Genomic DNA, 18,913 nt, shown 5'->3' on the forward strand with positions numbered 1-18,913 from the left:
CCCATAAGAGGATATTCGATCCACCAGTTTTTAGGGGTAATACCCTCCTCCAGTCTCCTATCTGTGTGTGTTGTGTTCTCCGAGTACCACCTATGAAGGTATTAAATACGTCCACTCTTTCTATTATATAACCATTTTCTTCTCTTATTTCATTCAAACCATTTTTGAGGGGGAATTATTATTCATTTTTATATCTGCTATATAAAGAAAAGCTGTTGATGACTAGTCTATTTTTGAAGGGCTGTTTCCGCTAGCTTCTTCCTACACATTTCCAGGCCGTTAATTTTCATTTTCTTTTCATAAACGGCATAGCGTCTGACGTCATCAACATCCCGCCTCCCAACAAGCACACCTTCTCCTACTATTATGTTGTATTCAGTATCATCTCGGTATAGTCATGCGTACGTACTAGACGTCGGCCGTTGCTGAACCATCTTTTAATTGTATTGATGACGCTCTCGGGCAGCAGGACAGCAGTATATACGCAACACACACAAAACGAGATGGATCGTCTTCCATTATCCCTTTTCTCATTCCGTTAATAGCACACGTGTTTCGCCAGCTCCTGGATGTGTGGTAGGATGTCCTGCTCTAGCTTCTCCGCCGACTATTGCGGTCGTTATACACACACATAACGGGGCTGAGGGATATGACATACACAATGCTCCGTTTGTTATTAGAGCCGACGGCGGTCGGCTCGGCTGTTTACACGAAAAACTAATGAGTAATGACCACCCAGTTTTGTTTGTGTTTGTATCTGTAGACGTGCTTGCATTTCCACCGTGTATTACTACCACCACTACTGCGCCGTGTCTCTACCCTTGATGTTCTGTCTCAACTTGTAAACAATAGTCACACTGATGGATCTATAGACTGCACTGTCTTTTCCTCGGTCAGCTGTTTATCAATATTAATGGTGTTTTCGGCTAGCTTGTTTTACACATTTGTTTACGGATTCTGTTGGATCCAATCCAAAACTTCCTGATAATGGAGTGACATCCATTCTACATTGGATTCAGCTCGTTCAATCGATTGATCAAGGGCTCGGGCGGCGGTCCCGAGTTCGTCGGCGTGGTCCGCTTGCAACTGTTTCAACTGCTCACCCACCACCGAAAAAAAAAAAAAAAAAAAAAAAAAAAACAATTGAAAAATCGATAAATAATGACAAAATTAGAAGCTATTCATGAGGTTGTAGTAGAATACGGTACCTCTTGCACTTCCGTCGGGGTGTTGAAGCCCTCCGATACGGAGTCGACTATGCGCGCCAGGTCGTACAAACTGGGGAAACTGGAACACGAAACAGAATACAAATTACAATTGGAAATTGTGGAAATGAGTTTGTGTCTGTCAATACTTACAAGGCTACCATTTCCGACCAACGAGTTTGAATAAAATTGAAGGTGAGGTCACGCCCAACGGGGTTGGAACCAACATTAATAAAGACGCTGCTGGCGTCGTTACGTCGGATACCAGAATTCGGATCTAAACTCATTTCCAACAAGCTAATACAACAAATTATCATTACTTGAAGGCAATTTAACAAAGGGGGCTGATTATGATCACTTTTGGAGTACGACAGGATCAGTAGAGCAGCTTAGTCCGAAAAGCAGTTTGGAGGATTCAGCTGCCACATTAGAGTCCAAGTAGCGCTGAAAGGCAAAGTCCCACTCCGCATTCCCTCCGTTAGCAATGGCCGTACAAGTAATGGTTGACTTTTGATTGACTGGAACTATACTGTCAATCGCACCCCAAAAACCGTTACAAACATTTGACGATTAAAATTCAACTATATTGATTTTTGGTTACGTGGGATTTGCTGGATCGTTCATCCAAGCTTGATAAAAGTTGATTGAACTAGACACGCAATCTCCTATTTGTAATTTGCATGCCCATTTCACTGCTGTGACTCTTGTGTAGATGAGCAAGTGGGAATCGCCTACGGTGTCGTTGAATTTGACGTAATCGTAGAGTGGCGTCACCAGTTTCGTCAAGTAACCCTATCCAGCCATCATTAACAAAATGATTCTTTTTTCTCTGAGCGATGATTTCGCGTCACACTATTACCTTAAACTCGACGTATCCCGCCGTTCGGATGTACATGAGATCGAGGTAACTCAATCCGGTGAGGGCCGACATCCACGGGATGTAATCCTGCTCCTTTGTCAGGTACTGGGTCAACCCTAACGACACAGAGTAGGGTAAAGCGTTGACTCGCGCGATATTCAAACTGTCATCAAGCAGCTGGGCTCGATTAATTAGAGAAATTTGTTGAAAATCCGAAAGCAGTTGAGAGACGATCAGATTCCAGTTTGTTTCGTCGTAATTCACCCGATAGAAACCTGCAGTGTGTGTCAATGTCAATCCCAATTGTTTTCACAGTCTTGTTTTATGTGACATATTCCTTTTTACCGACTTCGTCGACGTTGAAAATGACCCATTGATTGCTGGCTCCGACATTACTTATTTGAATGGCTGTCTGCTCGTAAGGGATCCAAGATGATTTTTGTGGCTGGTTGAAATCAGTCGTGTAAGTGAGTGGAATCCACCAACGGTAGACGGTTTGGTCTGTCGAATTGGGATTGGATCTCAGCAGAAATCGTGCCTTTTGTCCATCAAATTCTTATTATTAAAAACAAAAATCATTCGTTGGGAAAATAATCAAATATTTACTTGGGAGATAACGGCGGTCTGCGCAGCGTAATCGCGGACGACAGTGACGATTGGATAACCCTAATTTAATCAGACGGATATAAACAGGATATGTACCCAAGATGAATAAGCAAATTTCTCAATGTAGTACCATTTTCAAAGTCCAGGTGTTCATGATGGTTCGGACGTCGATCGGTAAACTGACGTTATCAGTAAGAGCCTGTGCTGTCAAAGCTGCCCATAAATCATCTTGAACTGCGTTGCTGTATTTCCTTCATGAAGAAATAGGCACAATCGTTTTAAAAATGATCGTTGAATTACTTGCACAATATTTTTTTATCTGGACCTACTTTGAGTTGAGGTAATTAGTCAGACCAGCGCGGAATGACTGCTCGCCCAGAAATTTGTTCAACATCCGGATAATAGAAGCGCCTTCGCATTCAGTGGTTATTATTAGTACAATTTATTAGCTTTTGGATGCATAATAAAAGAAGGATCTACCTTTTCCGTACGAAATGTCATCAAACAGCTCGTTGATTTCATTTGGGTCGTTAACCTCCACCGAAATTGGATGCGATGACTCGAGGGCGTCTATGCCAAAGACGTCTTGGACGTCGTTGATAATAGTTTGTTCAATCATACCGAATTCGGGCTCGACCTTCAAAATTAATTCATTAATAGCTTGGTGGGTCCGTTTACAAATGGTGTAAACTAAATTTAGTTATTTTAGATGAGATATTCCACAGTCGTTTACGGGGACATGGACTTGACGATTTACAGAATTGAACTTACAAAATCGGCGCCTAGATATTCCAAATAACTTGCGAACCCTGTTCGTTTAAAAGGTTTGTTATTGCGCTAGGTTTTTAAATTTTTCTCACAGAATTAAATGCCGTACCTTCGTTAAGCCACAGATCACTCCACCAGTCCATCGTAACCAAATCTCCGAACCTGTGGAAAATATTGTCATTTTTAAAAAGTTCGACTAGAAAGTTTATCCTAATTATAATTTACCATTGATGGGCCAACTCATGGGCAACAACCGTAGTAACTCTCTGCTTGTCCGACTCGGATGACTTGACAGGGTCAAAAAGCAGAGCAGTTTCCCTATTAGTTTAAAAGCCACCGCTCATATCAATAGGGATTCCCTTATTTTCTATATCTAAATGGTATGTGTACCTGTAAGTAATCATACCCCAGTTTTCCATCCCACCAAAAGACAAATCTTTCAGTGCGACCATATCTTGCTTCGGAAGTGGGAAAGGGATTTGAAAATAATCTTCGTAAAACGTCAATACCTGAGGACCAATTCGACTAGCGTATCTGTAATTTTTGAAACAAAATAAAATCCATTAAACGTACATAGTCTGTACGATATCTCGTAAAAAATCAAGTTTCTACTCTGCTTGGCTGACAGCTTCCGGTCTGGTCCAAATACGGAAGGGCGTTGTGCTGAGTCCGGGTGGTGAATCGATGTAGGTGAACTCAGAAACCATCATACCCACCAGATAAGTCGAAACAGGGAACGAAGTTTCAAATAGATCCCACACGTAGCCGGGTCTGCCCGCACTGCGAAATTGGTCACAGTTGATTGAAATTCTCCAAAACTTGTAAACATAAAAGTAGAATGGTATCGTATAATATAACTGACATGGGCGTTGTTTCCTTGACAGGCATGTTTGATGTCGACAGCTGTGTCGTCAGACGGCCAAGTTTCATTGTGAAATTAGCCTTCATGTTAGGCTCGTCGAAGCAAGGGAATGCTCTCCGGGCATCGGTCGGCTGCATCTGCGAAACGGCCATGTATTTGACTGCGCCATTTTCATTGTAGCTGGAACGGTAGAATCCGCGCAGCTCATTGTTGAGAATGGAAGTGAAAGTCAGAGAAAGACGGTATTGACGCCCAGCTAACAGCTGAACGTTCGTCGTCACAACCAGGAATTGGCGGATTTTATCCTCGGCAACATTGCTGATTCCCACCAATTGACTCGTGGTCAAATCGGTTAGCTGCATTGAACAAAGAACTTTTTAAATTTAATTGTTAATTCGCAGCTTTTGACTTGCTGTTTAACTCACCGTCACATCAGCAGGATTGAAAAGGATATCAGCGATATGCAACGTAATGTTATTAGTAGCTTGAATACAATCGACAGAAATGCTGACTGAACCCTCGGTCGTGAAATTTCCTTCGCTGAGAATGGGCAGCAAAGTTACCTCGTACAAACGGGGTAAAATATTTCGCGGTAGACGTAGATCTTCCCCAGCTCGGCCGGCTCTTTTGGTGGATGACGATGCTGCTGCTTCCGTGGAAGCGGCCAGCATTGCAATCAATATTAAGAGAAATGAATACTTCATTTTTCCTAATTCTGGCTCGGCTTTCAGGACTCACGAAAGGTTCAATCTCAAATGACCAAAACAAATGTGGTACACACAGTGTAGGCATATTTAGAGAACATGTACAAACAAGGATGTAGGGCTTATGTAAAGATAATAAAAGTGTCAGACGATAGATGATTTGAAGTTTGTACGGCATTCTGCATCATATCACATAACATCTGATAGTAGCCGACCCCGTACACCATCAATTCGGTTCACAGTCGTTTTTTTTTTTTACATATTGAACCAAATAACTTCGGGCTCCGACAGATTGGAATATTCAATGTGTGTGTACATTGCTTATGTTATGTACTTTAAAACAGGCTTTTAAATATTTTAAAATTGAATTTCAGTGTATTTCTTGCAGCACTACTAACGTAAATAGCTAAATAAATTATATATTTCAGTGGCATTTTGGATCAGCGCTGTGCACACAGTTTGCTCGAGAACATAATAGATGGGATTGTGTGCATATAGAGATCTACATTATAAAATGAGTGTTTTCTTACTGACTGCAATGCTAGTTACTTTCCTCTATTGAATAAATGAATTTCAAGTAGTTGACTTTGCCTTACAAAATTTGGTCACCATTCTACTTGACATTTTCCATCTCTCAGCACGATGCCTGGTAACATAATAGAGACTACTATGCGAGAGATGTAATTTTATTATTATCGAATTTAAATGTATTATTCCTGTGTTCCAAAGTAACAAGTTATGCTCCGTACGTCCGTAGTCGACTCGCCTTCGCCTTCGCTCGCGTGGCGGGTTGGACTTGAAACAAAAATAAATTTGGCATCGTCTAGCAGAAGACGTACTTTGCCACGAAGAGGAAGCGTTATACGAACAGATTTTTCTCCGGTAATATTCGTTTTAATTGAACACAGCTTTGATTTATTTTATTTAAGTGTGTTGTTTATTCAAAGAAAGAATCAAGATGTCGAATAACGGCGCTCCGGAAGAGAAACGAGCCAAAATAACTGAGAAAGAAGAAATGTCTCCAGAGGCGACTGAAGACGACGCTCTTTACCAGGCAGCACTCGAGGAAATCGATGATTGCCAAAGCCAGATTGATAGTCTCAATGAGCAAGCCTCAGAAGAAATTCTTGCAGTTGAAGTTCGCTTCAATACACTCAGAAAGCCACATTACAGCAAACGGGCAGAGATCATAGCCAAAGTTCCAAGGTTTTGGATCACAGCGGTAATTTCTCCACATTTTAATCATAGTTGTGTGCACCTGTACACTTTGGTTAACATATGTTTGATTATTTATTGCTCAAGACATATTCTAATGATTGTTGTTTTTGTAATTTCAGTTTATGAATCATCCTCAACTGTCCCTGAGTATTCCTGAAGACCAACAACACTGTCTCCAATACTTGCAAAATTTATTGATTGAAGAGTTTGAAGACATAAAAAATGGTTACAAGATCATTCTGAAGTTTGATCCAAACAATCCCTACTTTGAAAATGATACCTTGGTAAAGGAGTACCGCCTGGAAGTCAGTGGTCAACCCAAAAGTGTAGTCACCCCAATCAAGTGGAAACCAGGCAAAAATATCCTAAATGATAATTCAGAAAAAGGATCCAGGAAGAGGAAGGCATTTGAAAACTCTTTCTTTTCCTGGTTTACTGATTCAAATCATTCCAACCTTGATGAAATTGCTGATGTAAGTAAAAATGGAATTTTGTGTGTAGAAAGAATGTAACACATGTTCTTTATAACAGATTCTGAAGGATGAAATTTGGCCGAATCCCCTCCAGTTCTTCATGATGCCTGAAGCCCTTTCAGAGGAAGGCGATGATGATGGCGATGTTGACGATGAAGAAGACGAAGAGGATGAAGAAGGTGGGGAAGTTGACGAGGGAGATTCAAATTACGACACTGATTAATCATGTGATGCCGTTTTTTTGCGTCGATCCAAAACTTTGTATTGTATGTCAATGTGCCGAAAAGATGCGAGTCAGACTGAGAATGAGCAATGCCTTTTTTTAAATAAAAGAAAATCGGTAACAATTTAAGATGGCATTTATTCCACGAGGTGAAATTTGGATTGGAAGTTTTAGGAATCGGCTGTCGTGCCATCTTTATCTTGGTCTTTCTCTCCGTCATAGTATTCATTATCTGGCTCTATCCTGTGAATGTTGAAACATACAAAGTAATTAGTAATAATATTCTAGCATTTCACATTTTAGGAGGAGCTTACCTTTTATCCTCTTCTTGCTGATGCAGACGAACATCAGGATCTAACTCTTCCGCTTCCTCGAAATTTAAAAGGTCAGGTGGAACGTCTTGCATCATTACACTGCATAGAAATTAAAACATTCGTTATAAGATGAATTTGGATACGGATATGTATTTATACCTAGGAGCGTGTTCTATCATCCTTAAATTCTCATGGATAGTTTTAGTAATGGTTTCCAAATATTGTTTACTATTCGCGTTTTCTTGGCGCGTTACAACGTCGGGATGTAGCGAGAAATCGGGAGCAAAGTACTCGAAATATTCTAAACCAAAAAGGTAAAATTCATTTTAGAGAACAAATAAACCAAATCAATTCAAGTTATGTTATTTACCATTGTAAGGTAGTTCGTTACTGATGCCTTCGTCAACTAGTAACGAAGTTTCGTACGTCCAGCATCTAGCAACATTCCTTAAAGTGTATCCTCCACCTCCAAGTACAAGCAAAGGAACGTTGAAATCTTTTACAAATTTTACACATTCTCTGAAAAAATCGAATGAAAGTTAATCAATCGCTTTAAAAGCTGAATCGTGGAATAACTAGAGTACCCATGTCCTTTTGTACTGAGATTGAAGCATCCCAACCGATCATTGGCTAATGAATCAGCTCCGCACTGAAGAACGATTGCAGTGGGCTGGTAAAACTCCATCACATACTGGAGAAAAAAATTAAAATAAAATGTTTCCTTTCTTTCAATGCCAGTGAAAATCTGTGTACCTGAATAACTGGTTTGAAAACTTGAAGGTAACTTTGATCATCAATGCCCTCTTTTAGAGGGATGTTCACGGAATAGTAGCGACCACATTCTGCTCCAATTTCATACATGTCTCCTAATTAATTAGTTAAAATATTGCTTGATCAATTCTGTTTAAGTTAGTTCTAGACATTTTGAAAAAGACCTGTTCCAGGAAAGAAATAGTTTCCATATTTGTGAAAAGAAACAGTCATCACTCGATCAGTCAAGTAAAAGGCCTCTTGAACACCATCCCCGTGATGAATATCGATGTCAATGTACAGAACACGAGGGTGATATCTATATAGAAAACCAGGCATCTTTTTTAAGTGGTAACCTTGGATATTATGTGCAATCTTACTTCAAAAGTTCCAATATAGCAATCACTATATCATTTACATAACAAAACCCAGAAGCTTCAAATTTTTTAGCATGGTGAAGTCCTCCAGACCAATTGATTGCAATGTCTGTGCTTCCATGATTTAATTTGGTGGCCCCTTCCAGTGAGGCTCCAGTGTACATTGAACAGAAATCAAATAGTCCATCAAAAACAGGACTGTAAGTAATAAGTAAGATAAGGTTGTAAAGATTATCCTAAAAAAAATATATATATGTATATATCTTAATTACCAGTCATCACCAACATTAAACTGACCCAAACATTTACTAAATGCTTGAATATTTTGTGGAGAAACCCTTTGTAGGAATTCAATATAGTCTTCTGAGTGAAACCTGTGTTAACAGAGTACAAATTTTACATTATTTCATGTCAAATCCATTTTTTATGTTGACACTTGTTGTTTTGTTGATCAATCATTTTGTGAAAGGGAGTAAATAGAACAGTTGTCTTAAAAGTAACTAATTTTCAAAGTTACCTGCACATGTCATGGGCTGATGCTCGGTAAGGTCTGTAAACTTGCATTTTTTTATACATTCCATAGTGTAAAACCAAGCTGTGGGTTACTGCCAACCTTTGTGGTTTCATCGGATGGAGTGGTCCTGTGAAAACATTAAAAAACTACATGATCACTTGTTCGAACTTTGGACTAAGAAAGATCATACCATAATGAAAATTTCCAACATCTTGATCATGAAAATAAGAAACAACTTTATTAGCTCCAAATCCCATATTTGTTTGTTTGTAATCACAGGATTTTTTTTTTTTACTTATTTTCGTTCCACTCCTAGTGGCAGACTGATGAAACAATAATTTTGCAACTTTTTTTACTAAAATAAATGGTTCTATTAATAAATCATATTAAATCATGTAAATATACAAAATTATAAAATTTAAATAAAGATTTGGAGCACGATAATAAAATATAATTTTTCCTTTAAAAAATAATAAGAGAATTCAGATGACACTTTGCAATCTGGCAACAAAATCTCGTCGAGCTTTGCCGTGGAACAACTTCTTCTCTTTCACTTGTGTGTGAGCGCCCCTTCGTTCCCTCTTGGAAGCCAGGTAATTTTTATTTCATCCATTTATATCGAGTGAAAATTATTTTCATCTTCCATTGATAGTAATAATTTTGAATCGTCTCTTTCTATTTTGTTGCTGTAATTTATTATAAAGTTTTACTGCTTTCGTTGAAAGTGTTGGTTTGTGAATCCTTAATGACAACTAACTTCAACCGGTCTTCTCCTTTATTTAGGTGTGATTTTATATCAAAATGGTGCGCATGAACGTTTTGGCCGATGCCTTGAAAAGCATCAACAACGCAGAAAAGCGAGGCAAACGCCAGGTCCTCATTCGGCCGTGCTCCAAAGTTATCGTGAAGTTTTTGACGGTCATGATGAAACATGGTAAACGTGGACGAAAATATGTAATTATAATATGTTCTAAATGATGATTCTTTCGCCTAGGTTACATCGGTGAATTCGAAATCGTTGATGATCACCGTGCCGGAAAGATTGTGGTCAATCTGACAGGACGTCTGAACAAGTGTGGTGTCATCTCTCCTCGTTTTGATGTACCTATCAGGGACATTGAGAAATGGTCAAATGACTTGCTGCCTTCTCGCCAGTTTGGGTATGTAAAGCTACTAGCACAAATGTTGTTTAGTTAACTATATCAAGATATTTTGTTCAGGTATGTTGTTATGACCACATCAGCTGGAATCATGGATCATGAAGAAGCCAAGAGGAAACATGTAGGAGGAAAGATTCTGGGATTCTTCTTCTGAAACTGTTGGCTGCCTTGATACACATGATGGTCAATACACATTCTGGAAGATCATATTTGCATACCTTACCACATATCCAAAATCAATTCTCTTGTTAAGAGGACTGTTAGTGGTGAGAATGCTCCAGCTGAGGTTAATTTTGGCTGTGTGGTAAGGTTCTTCATTATTTAATTAATAAGTTTCATTAGTGTTATAAATCGAAAACAATGTGTTTTTCTGGGACTACAGATCAAGTGCTTGATGGGTTGGTTAGGTTTTCTTTTTTTTTTTTGGTTTGCTACTAGGATGTCCAATGCAAGTGAATGTGGAAGTGGTTCACAATATAGTTAAGATCATTGCATTTATGTCTAGCGTTGCTATGTTCACTAATGGACGAATTAAAGTTAGTCATTCATTACACAGAAAATGTAAGGTGTTCAGGAAAGAAACTGGAAATGATCGGCCATAAACTTTGCACTGAACTCGTGACGTGAGCAAATAAATGATAAGGTAAGTTATTTTCAGCAAAATAAAATAATAATGGTCCTTACATTCTGTTTAATTTCCAAAAGGAAATAAATTTTTATCTTGGCAATCCATTTTATGTCATGTCAAAGCTGATTTAGTTGATCAGTTTAAAAAACACGTAGAAATGGTAACATGGTCTACTCTGTTATATGCTACTCTCGCTGTATTGCTCGGTGTTATTAGAAATGTATTTAATAAATTAGACAATTTAAGTGAATTATCAAGAGGTTTGTGTATACATTTATGGGTGTAACGTAACTTAATAGTAAACTGTATAATTTTAACGATTTCTAATGGAGCGATTCATTTCCGTCACGAAATATTATTAGCGGCTTCTTCCATCATTATTTAGGACACATCTAAAGCTAGGATTCCGCACTTCCAATTCACATTTGTATCGGAGCACTGGCTTAATAGATCCCAATTTCCAAAAAATTTACTTATCGCAATCTGGTCGATGTCGATCTTGAAAATTATGAGCCGTTACCCCGACCCACTTCCCCTCCTATAACATTGTTATCCCAATGCTGTTCTACAACTAAAGCGCTACGCAAAATCTAAATGACAAAGGTTGAAGCTGAATAGTGTGACGATTGCATATGTTTAAAGAGTAGTTAACTTGTAGTTACCTCGAATCCGAACGTTTATTACAAAGGTCGTTTCTACGTTAAACTGAAAAGACGAGAATACGTTGTTACTGACAAGTGAAAACATTGGGAATTTCGATGGTGCCGTCTGCAATGCATCGAGTGAAGCAGTGCAAACTGGACAGTAGTAAACAGGATTTAGGGCTTTAGGCCTATTCAATGGCTGACGAGTTACGATTTTTAGAAGAAATAAAGTAAATTTATATCAATTTCAATATAGTTATGTAGGATACTCTCGAGTGCTATGTGATTATTTCCCCTTTTATCCTGGATCAGGTGATTCAGGAGTAGGATCTTCAACATTCTCATTGAAAAAAAAATTCTTTCAGTAAAAGTCTTTCGGTTGTCTTATACTCTCTTTGTAATTTTATTACAGAAAGGATAAAATGAATATTTCCTGCTATAATGGAAAACAATGTACTGAAAACTGAACGGAAACGAAAAGAGAACTGAAAAGTGTAATGCCTACAACTCGGCCACAAGTGAGTAGATTAAATTATAAATATGAATATTTAAATAATGTGTTGATAGGTAAATAAAAGTATGGTTATAGGTTGTAAAGTACATGATTTGAATATATAAATGATATAGTATTAAGTTAACAGATAGTTTGGTTAGATATGGCAACCGTAGAACTCCAAAGACAGAAGAACTCCACCGACAATAGAACCCAAATATTTTAAATAATTTTTAAAAATTTCTTTGTATGCGACAGTAGAACTCCAGAGACATAAGAACTCCTTTTTTAAATATTATTAAAATACCCGAAAATATTATTAAAATACATCATTAAAATTTTCTTTAACTTTAGCGATAAAAAAAGTGACCCCCCATACCCCCCAATCTCATCAGATTTATTTGTATGTGATGTGTATCTGATTATTCATTTCTCGTGAGTCGTGATGTTAAGCTTCGGAAACAGAGTTCGGAAAGCAATCCGTTCCGTAGCATAGCCTACTTCTACGAATCTACTCTTCAGGCTATGTTCCGTAGTCAACCGTGGTAATCGTGAGGGAACTTTAGGCTGTCCGCTGTCGGTAGGTGGCTAAAATGGATTGTCCCCCCATCCACCAGGTGACGCGAGTGTCTTCGTGTGGAAGAAATATTTGCCATTTGTTTCCGAGACGCTGACTGAAAGTGTATTGTATTCCAAATTCAATTCATTGCGGAATTGAGGTGTCGGATCTACATTTTCAGCCAAATGTAATTGGTAATGCTACTTTGGATTTCCTAAATATAATCAATCTTTGACGTCTCTGTCTGAATTTACAGGCAATCTGGCATATAATTACACTTGGCCAAATGTGATAACGGGTCGAAACTGCTGTCCATTCTCGGAATTTTGTCGAAATGTCGACCATTGTTAGCTGTATGGCTCATGTCGTGCAGAAACACTTCAAAGCTAGTAAAGTAATTTTCTTGATCAATTTCCCTGCAATAATGCAATAGGTTTTATTGGTTGATTTTCAGGTCGGAGATGGAGATCCCTTTGCTCAACTGTTGCAGAAATTGAGAACATGACAAAGTCTGAGCTTCTCAGCTTCAAGGATGTTGTATCTTTAATGTGGTTTTGTTGCAGCCAGCTGGTGAGAAAGATGTGTTTGAGTCGAGTTGAGCTGCAGGCAGTTTATCGAGCTGGTGTTATCCCAAGTGTCACTGCAGGAAAACTTCTTGAATTGGCAATTTGATATTATTGGTTGTAACTTGGGAAGTCTTGTTTGTTTTGTTTTTTAAGTTTTGTGTTCAACTGACAAGTTTAACTCTTATGTGATGTAGACAATTAAGGGTAATAATTTGTCCTCCCAAATAATTGTTTCTTCAAAAGATAGTTATACATTGTTGGTCAGCTTTCACTGAGTTAGCGATTTCCTTCCAATCAAACTAGAACAAAAATTCCCACTCAGTATTACCAAGTTTATAACACATTGGAAGTAGATGTACAGAATTCTTTTCTGGTTTCTTTTCCAATTCAAATCAATTGTTAACTTTAAATTAAGTAAATTTTATTATCAGTACCCTTTTTCACATTTCATATAGTTTCATTAATGTTCTTTTGCTTTGTAGGAGTTCATGGTCAGTTTGAGCTGTTTGTTGTGTTGCTGTTTTGGTGTACAGTGGTTTTGCAGTCCCTTTCCAGTTGAGAGATGCTCTGAAATGGAGCTTGTGCAGACTTGCAGTTCAACATCACACTTAAATGTGTCATTTGCCTATGTTGGTGTCCATGCAGTATATGCATTGTTGAACAGTTGGTTAAAATAGTCTATGCTGCCTGATGGCTGTCGGTCTTATTTTATCGGTTGCATTTGGCGATAATCGTCTCTTGCTACCTGTACCGGCGTTGAGGTAATGCTTGATGTTTCTTTCAGTTATTAACTTTTAATTAAAGTCTCTATTCTTTTTCAGTTGAATCGTTTGCTGCCGTTCCATAGACTTGATCCCTTGGTAAAACTGAGGAGAGGTTGCTGAAATTCAAGACTCGTCAATAAACTATCTAGATGTAGACAAATTACAGGTGCATATCTGGGCTCCCTTCTTCAGTGGCCCCGTTTCCCTAAATAACCACTAACCAACGCCCGCCGGTGGTCACTCACTCGCTGCGACAGACCAGGAGGAAGGGAGATGTTTGGTCGAACGAGGACTTGCAAGGCGCATGATTCGATGAAATCTGTTGAAGGGTCATGAGTCTAGCCGGAAGCCTACTATGATGCATTGCTCTCATAATAACTGCTATTCAGCTCTCTTCGCTCTTTTTCCGGGTTCTCTAAACCACGGCCGGGTAATCTCCCTGGTAGAGTCAGTCGGGCAGTGTCTCCCCCTGCTTGACTGGCTGCAGTTTTTACCGGACGGTTTGTTTAATAAATAAAACAAGTATAAAAAACCATATAATGTCATTTTATAAATTGTTATTCATTAATTAAATATATATAGATAACAACTTGATTAACAAGCATAAATATACAACATTGTTTATTAAACAGACCGTCCGGTACAAACTCTTAGTTAGTACTATTGCTCAAAAACTGATTCTCTTGAATCAGCAGACTCGAGAGTTTATAGCGCCTTCAAGGTAGATATTTCTGAATGGTACCCGTCTTGTCAACTGCTAATGATTCATGTTCTTGGTTTGACAGAAGCTGTGTTGTGTTTGTTGATCGTCTCCACCATGCACGCGATAATCAAGACCAGCAAGCAGCAACGTCTTGATCAAGAAGAAGAAAAGAACGGAGAAGCAAAGAACGACGATGTAAATAGCGGGGTGGGTACCGCTAAATTCATTCTTAGTTGAATGTCGAATCGCTAATACCATTGTTGGTTATGGTAGAACAGTTTTCCATACTGGTACGCTGTATGACGTCGAGCATTGCCAAAATGGAAGTGCTCTTTGAAGAACTGAGCGTCTAAATCTTCTTCAGTCAGATGAAGCTAACGGATTCGGAAATCGTCGAAGAAGCAGAGGACATCACAGCTGAAAAAAAAAACGTGAGTCAAACTCCTGTGGTTAAGTTCTGCAGCTACTCTCAAAATATTTTGTCTTGTTTGCTCGTGTTGATTGTAGACTGCTTTTAAATTATCTATCAGTGAAGCCCTAATAAGAGGTCCAAGAGAAATTTATTCGGGTCAACTGATACCATACCACGTACTAAATCGTTAATGGTTTTCAGGTAAAAAATAACCATGAGAATATGGGGTCGCAGAAATAGATGTCAACTGGTGGAAAATAAGAAGGTGATACGGTATTTCTCTTTTCTTTTTTAAAAATACTGTCTGATTTTTAAAGATTTGGTGAGGAACATCCAATCTGTCGATCGCGGTCGCTAACCAATTGGTAGAAAAACAGCACCAATAATGGTAAGAAGGTGTGCTGTGAAGTGGCGTGATAATTTTAATCATGGACATGGACATTCAGGTTTCATTTCGTTTTTTTGTCAGGTCGAACTCGGATGTGCTTTATTCGAGATTTTAACACAAATTGCATTTTATCATCAATTATGATTCTTAAAGGTGATGGCTTGGCTAAACTTTCGACGGTTAAACTCTTTTAATAAATAGATAATATAACATTGAGCTAATGATCTTGCATTCTTGACTAAATCTTTTCAGGCAACTTTTGAAGTTTTTGTGGGCACTGATTTGCAGAGTACTCGTGACCAACAGATAAAATGGCCCAATTGCAAATTTGCAAGCTGTCTTCAAAAACCAAGGAATTTCTATTTGCAAGGTAATTATTTCAACCAATGTTTCTTTTTATTACTGTGGTAATAATTCAAGATAATGAAGTCTAATTAGGTAGAAAACCTTTCTCTGAAAAGTTTAGGAACCATTGTTAATTTGAATTGGTATAAAGTGAGTTTTAAGCCATAATCATTTGGTATTAATTTTTATATTGGTTGTTGTAGACCCATTCCAATCCCCAGCAACGTAAACCTGCAGAAGAAAAGGCACGTAAAACTTGTCATGCAGTGGTGTAGAGGTTGGGTGAGAATGGGATGTGTTTCATAACCATTTGGTATTCATTTTGATATTGGTTGTTGTAGACCCATCCCCAGCAACGACAACCTGCAAAAGGAAAGGTACGTAAAACTTGTCAAAAAGAGGTTGGGTGAGAACGGGATGTGTTACATAACCATTTGGTATTCATTTTGATATTGGTTGTTGTAGACCCATCCCCAGAAACTTCAACCTGCAAAAGGAAAGGGCAGTCTGCCTGTCCTTCACATTCGAAGGTCACGGAGATCATTACATAAAACGTGCCATGCAGTGGTGTAGAGGTTGGGTGAGAACGGGACGTGTTTCATCATTTTCAAGTAGCTACAATAGCCGCAAGGCTTAAAAGGTGAGGGTGATCAAAAAATCGTATAAAAGGAGAGAGAAAAGGCGAAGGTAAATCAGTCGAGGGAGCATCTCCGACACGGCAACAACTGCAGCGCTCTGTCTGTCATTTCGCATCCATGGGTAAATATTCTGTCTTTTACATAGAGTTTGGTTTCAATCCTTCTTTTTATTTGTTTATGTATGCCTGTTATTATGTAATATTTATGTTAAAATTTATAATTGTCTAGCAAACTATGGCGTAGTGCTGCTGTTGTGTGTTGAATCATTGATGGCTGGGTCGACCACTGGTTTACCGATGTCTTCTTGGTATGTCGGATACTAAACCGCAACGCCGCCGCCTTACTACCCAAAAGCAACTTACGCAACGACCAGTTACTGCACCGAGGTCTTCAAGTACTACACCACTAAAGCACCGGACTTGAATAGCACAATTTACGCTGCCCCGAGCCACTACACTGACGCCCTGAAGTATTACTCTGCCCCGAGTTACTACTCCACCAAGGCGACGGATGATGACTACGCATGCTGCCCCATCCTCCGAGGCTCATACACCGAGGCTCCTAAGTATTACAATCTTCTCATCTACTTATTGCACCGATTTTCCTAAATACTACTCTGTTCCCAGCTGCTACACCAAGGCTCCCGCTGATTTCTACACCGAAGCGGCAAAGTACTACTCTGCCCCGATCTACACAACGATAAATGAGGCGGCCAAGTGTTACGCTGTCCCGACTTACTGCACAGAAGCTGCTCTTTCGTACTACGTTGAACAGGAATACTACACTGATGCTCCAGTTCACTACACCACGACCTAGGCTACACCGCAGCCCCCAAGTACTACACCGAAGAAGCCGCCTATAACAACGTATGCTGCCTAGTTTACTACACCGAGGCTCCCAAGTACTAAATCACTAAGGCACCGGAATTCTACACGTCTGTGTAAGCTACCCCTGCCTACTACACCGAGGCCCCGCATTACTACAACACTGAAGCGCTCAAGTACTACACTACAACCTGCGCTTCCCCGAGCTACTACACCTACGTCCCGAAGTATTACTGTGCGTAAAAAGAGTCTTCAAAAAAAAAAGAAGTGCCCGAACTGCAGTGCCCTATCTGTCACCAACTGCTTTCCTCATCGTGTAACCGATTCGCAATCATGGGTAAATATTCTTATTTTTACATTGAGTTTTGTATCAATTAGATTTTTTTCTATTTGTTAATATGCCTGTTAATATTTAATATTAATGTTTCAATTTATTTTTGTTTAGTCAACTATGGCGTCGTGCTCCTGTTGGGTGTTGCATAGTTGATGACTGGGTTGACTGCAGGTGTAGCGATGTCTCCTTGGTATGGCGGAAATCAAACCGCAACGTCGCCGCCTTTCCTACACAACTAAAGCAACAACAGTTCCTGCGCCGATGTCTTCAAGTACTACACCACCAAAGCACCGGAGTTTTATACCACAACTTACGCTGCCCCGAGCCACTACACTGATGCCCTGAAGTATTACTCTCCCTGAGTTACTACTCCATCTAGGTGACGGAGTACTACATGACTACGCATGCTGCCACATCCTACTACACCGAGGCTTCTAAGTATTACTCTGTTCTCAGCTACTTATTGCACCGATTTTCCTAAATGCTACTCTGTTCCCAGCTGCTACACCGAGGCTCCCGCTGATGTCTCCACCAAGACGGTTGAGTACTACACCGAAGCGGCAAAGTACTTCTCTGCCCCGATCTACACAACCACAACTGAGGCGGCCAAGTATTACGCAGTCCCGACTTGCTACACAAAAGCCGCTCTTTCGTGCTACGTTGAACAGAAATACTACACTGATGCTCCAGTCTACTACACCACGACCTACGCTACACCTAGCTTCAACACTGCAGCCCCCAAGTACTACACCGAAGAAGCCGCCTATTACACAACTACGTACGCTGCCTAGTTTACTACATCGACGAATTTAAGTATTGCCCTGCTCCAAACTACCAAAATTAGGTTCATATGTATTGCAATTTTCATTACTATATTACCTGCTCCGACCTAAACACCTAAGTTCTGAAGTATTTCTCTGTATTTGTGAAAGATTGCTGAAATACAAGATTTAATGATAGATCACATGTTTCTATTATCTCGTTAAATACCTTCTCCTGCTGATAATTGCATGATGTGAGAATATTTCTGAGTGCTATGTTAACTTACAAATAATTGATCTTGCCAAATACACTGATAAAAATTCAAACTCTTATATTTTTACATTTCAATAATATTTAAACTCCTTTTTATAAATTCTTTTCTATCATTAAAATTCTAAGTCCAACGAACTATTTTATTAAAAATGCAAATCCACCACCCAATTATTTCTGCTAAGTCCAGACTTTTGTTTTTGAAAAAAAATTTAAAAAAATTCCCCTTACACGAAATTTTAAAAAATTTTATCGCGAAAAAGATTGATACGAATATTTTATTGCATACAAAATTTATTTTTATAACATTTTACATACATCATATACATTTTTCCTGTGGCCCCCAGGGGGGGGGGGGCCTGTCGCTTTCTCTACCGCGATAATAACATGATGCAAGTTATATGCAAGTTATTATTTGTTTGGTGCAGAAAGCTTGTTTTATCTAGCAGTTCTCAACTGTTTCAAACCTGACATTGATCAGGTTGCCTCAGTCGTATACTGCATGATTGAATGAAACTCAAAAGACAACAGATCAAACTTTTAACGCAGC

The 18,913-nt window shown here is 39.0% G+C and overlaps 5 protein-coding genes and 1 long non-coding RNA gene across 7 annotated transcripts; 4 read left to right on the plus strand and 2 right to left on the minus strand.

Moving 5' to 3' along the window:
• Positions 1-769: 769 nt before the first annotated feature.
• On the minus strand, positions 770-5,065 carry LOC124188910 (aminopeptidase N-like). Its single transcript, XM_046581848.1, has 18 exons — positions 4,726-5,065; positions 4,301-4,656; positions 4,051-4,218; positions 3,829-3,972; positions 3,664-3,756; positions 3,548-3,600; positions 3,442-3,479; positions 3,151-3,307; positions 3,000-3,081; positions 2,801-2,921; positions 2,671-2,730; positions 2,410-2,602; positions 2,065-2,339; positions 1,807-1,997; positions 1,564-1,734; positions 1,359-1,502; positions 1,209-1,287; positions 770-1,095 (listed from the first exon to the last, which is right to left on the minus strand). The coding sequence occupies exons 1-18, from the start codon at positions 5,002-5,004 to the stop codon at positions 949-951; spliced, it is 2,751 nt and encodes a 916-aa protein (XP_046437804.1). The 5' UTR covers positions 5,005-5,065; the 3' UTR covers positions 770-948.
• Positions 5,066-5,768: 703 nt separating this feature from the next.
• On the plus strand, positions 5,769-7,042 carry LOC124188915 (protein SET-like). 2 transcript variants are annotated; one of them, XM_046581856.1, is made up of 4 exons: positions 5,769-5,886; positions 5,952-6,226; positions 6,342-6,695; positions 6,754-7,042. In XM_046581856.1, exons 2-4 carry the CDS (start codon positions 5,963-5,965, stop codon positions 6,916-6,918), a joined length of 783 nt encoding a protein of 260 aa, XP_046437812.1. In that variant the 5' UTR covers positions 5,769-5,886; positions 5,952-5,962; the 3' UTR covers positions 6,919-7,042. The 2 variants fall into 2 exon arrangements, with proteins under 2 accessions (XP_046437812.1, XP_046437811.1); XM_046581855.1 differs by having other exon boundaries at positions 5,775-5,886; positions 5,956-6,226.
• On the minus strand, positions 7,037-9,218 carry LOC124188914 (histone deacetylase 3-like). The gene is made up of 11 exons (XM_046581854.1): positions 9,064-9,218; positions 8,877-9,000; positions 8,632-8,733; positions 8,363-8,557; positions 8,168-8,301; positions 7,986-8,098; positions 7,817-7,923; positions 7,603-7,751; positions 7,392-7,533; positions 7,233-7,331; positions 7,037-7,161 (listed from the first exon to the last, which is right to left on the minus strand). Exons 1-11 carry the CDS (start codon positions 9,128-9,130, stop codon positions 7,089-7,091), a joined length of 1,305 nt encoding a protein of 434 aa, XP_046437810.1. The 5' UTR covers positions 9,131-9,218; the 3' UTR covers positions 7,037-7,088.
• A 130-nt stretch (positions 9,219-9,348) lies between these two features.
• On the plus strand, positions 9,349-10,240 carry LOC124188916 (40S ribosomal protein S15Aa). The gene is made up of 4 exons (XM_046581858.1): positions 9,349-9,466; positions 9,657-9,807; positions 9,868-10,033; positions 10,094-10,240. Exons 2-4 carry the CDS (start codon positions 9,675-9,677, stop codon positions 10,185-10,187), a joined length of 393 nt encoding a protein of 130 aa, XP_046437814.1. The 5' UTR covers positions 9,349-9,466; positions 9,657-9,674; the 3' UTR covers positions 10,188-10,240.
• Positions 10,241-14,606: 4,366 nt separating this feature from the next.
• LOC124188917 lies at positions 14,607-15,772 on the plus strand. The gene is made up of 5 exons (XR_006872529.1): positions 14,607-15,190; positions 15,272-15,343; positions 15,443-15,560; positions 15,620-15,678; positions 15,739-15,772. It is a non-coding gene; the product is annotated as an uncharacterized LOC124188917 (long non-coding RNA).
• A 1,475-nt stretch (positions 15,773-17,247) lies between these two features.
• On the plus strand, positions 17,248-18,290 carry LOC124188918. Its single transcript, XM_046581859.1, has 3 exons — positions 17,248-17,334; positions 17,443-17,769; positions 17,831-18,290. Exons 2-3 carry the CDS (start codon positions 17,726-17,728, stop codon positions 18,120-18,122), a joined length of 336 nt encoding a protein of 111 aa, XP_046437815.1. The 5' UTR covers positions 17,248-17,334; positions 17,443-17,725; the 3' UTR covers positions 18,123-18,290.
• The last annotated feature ends 623 nt before the right edge of the window (positions 18,291-18,913 follow it).

The sequence above is a fragment of the Daphnia pulex genome, chromosome 2, assembly GCF_021134715.1.
Source record: "Daphnia pulex isolate KAP4 chromosome 2, ASM2113471v1".
Classification (NCBI taxonomy): Eukaryota; Metazoa; Arthropoda; class Branchiopoda; order Diplostraca; family Daphniidae; genus Daphnia; species Daphnia pulex.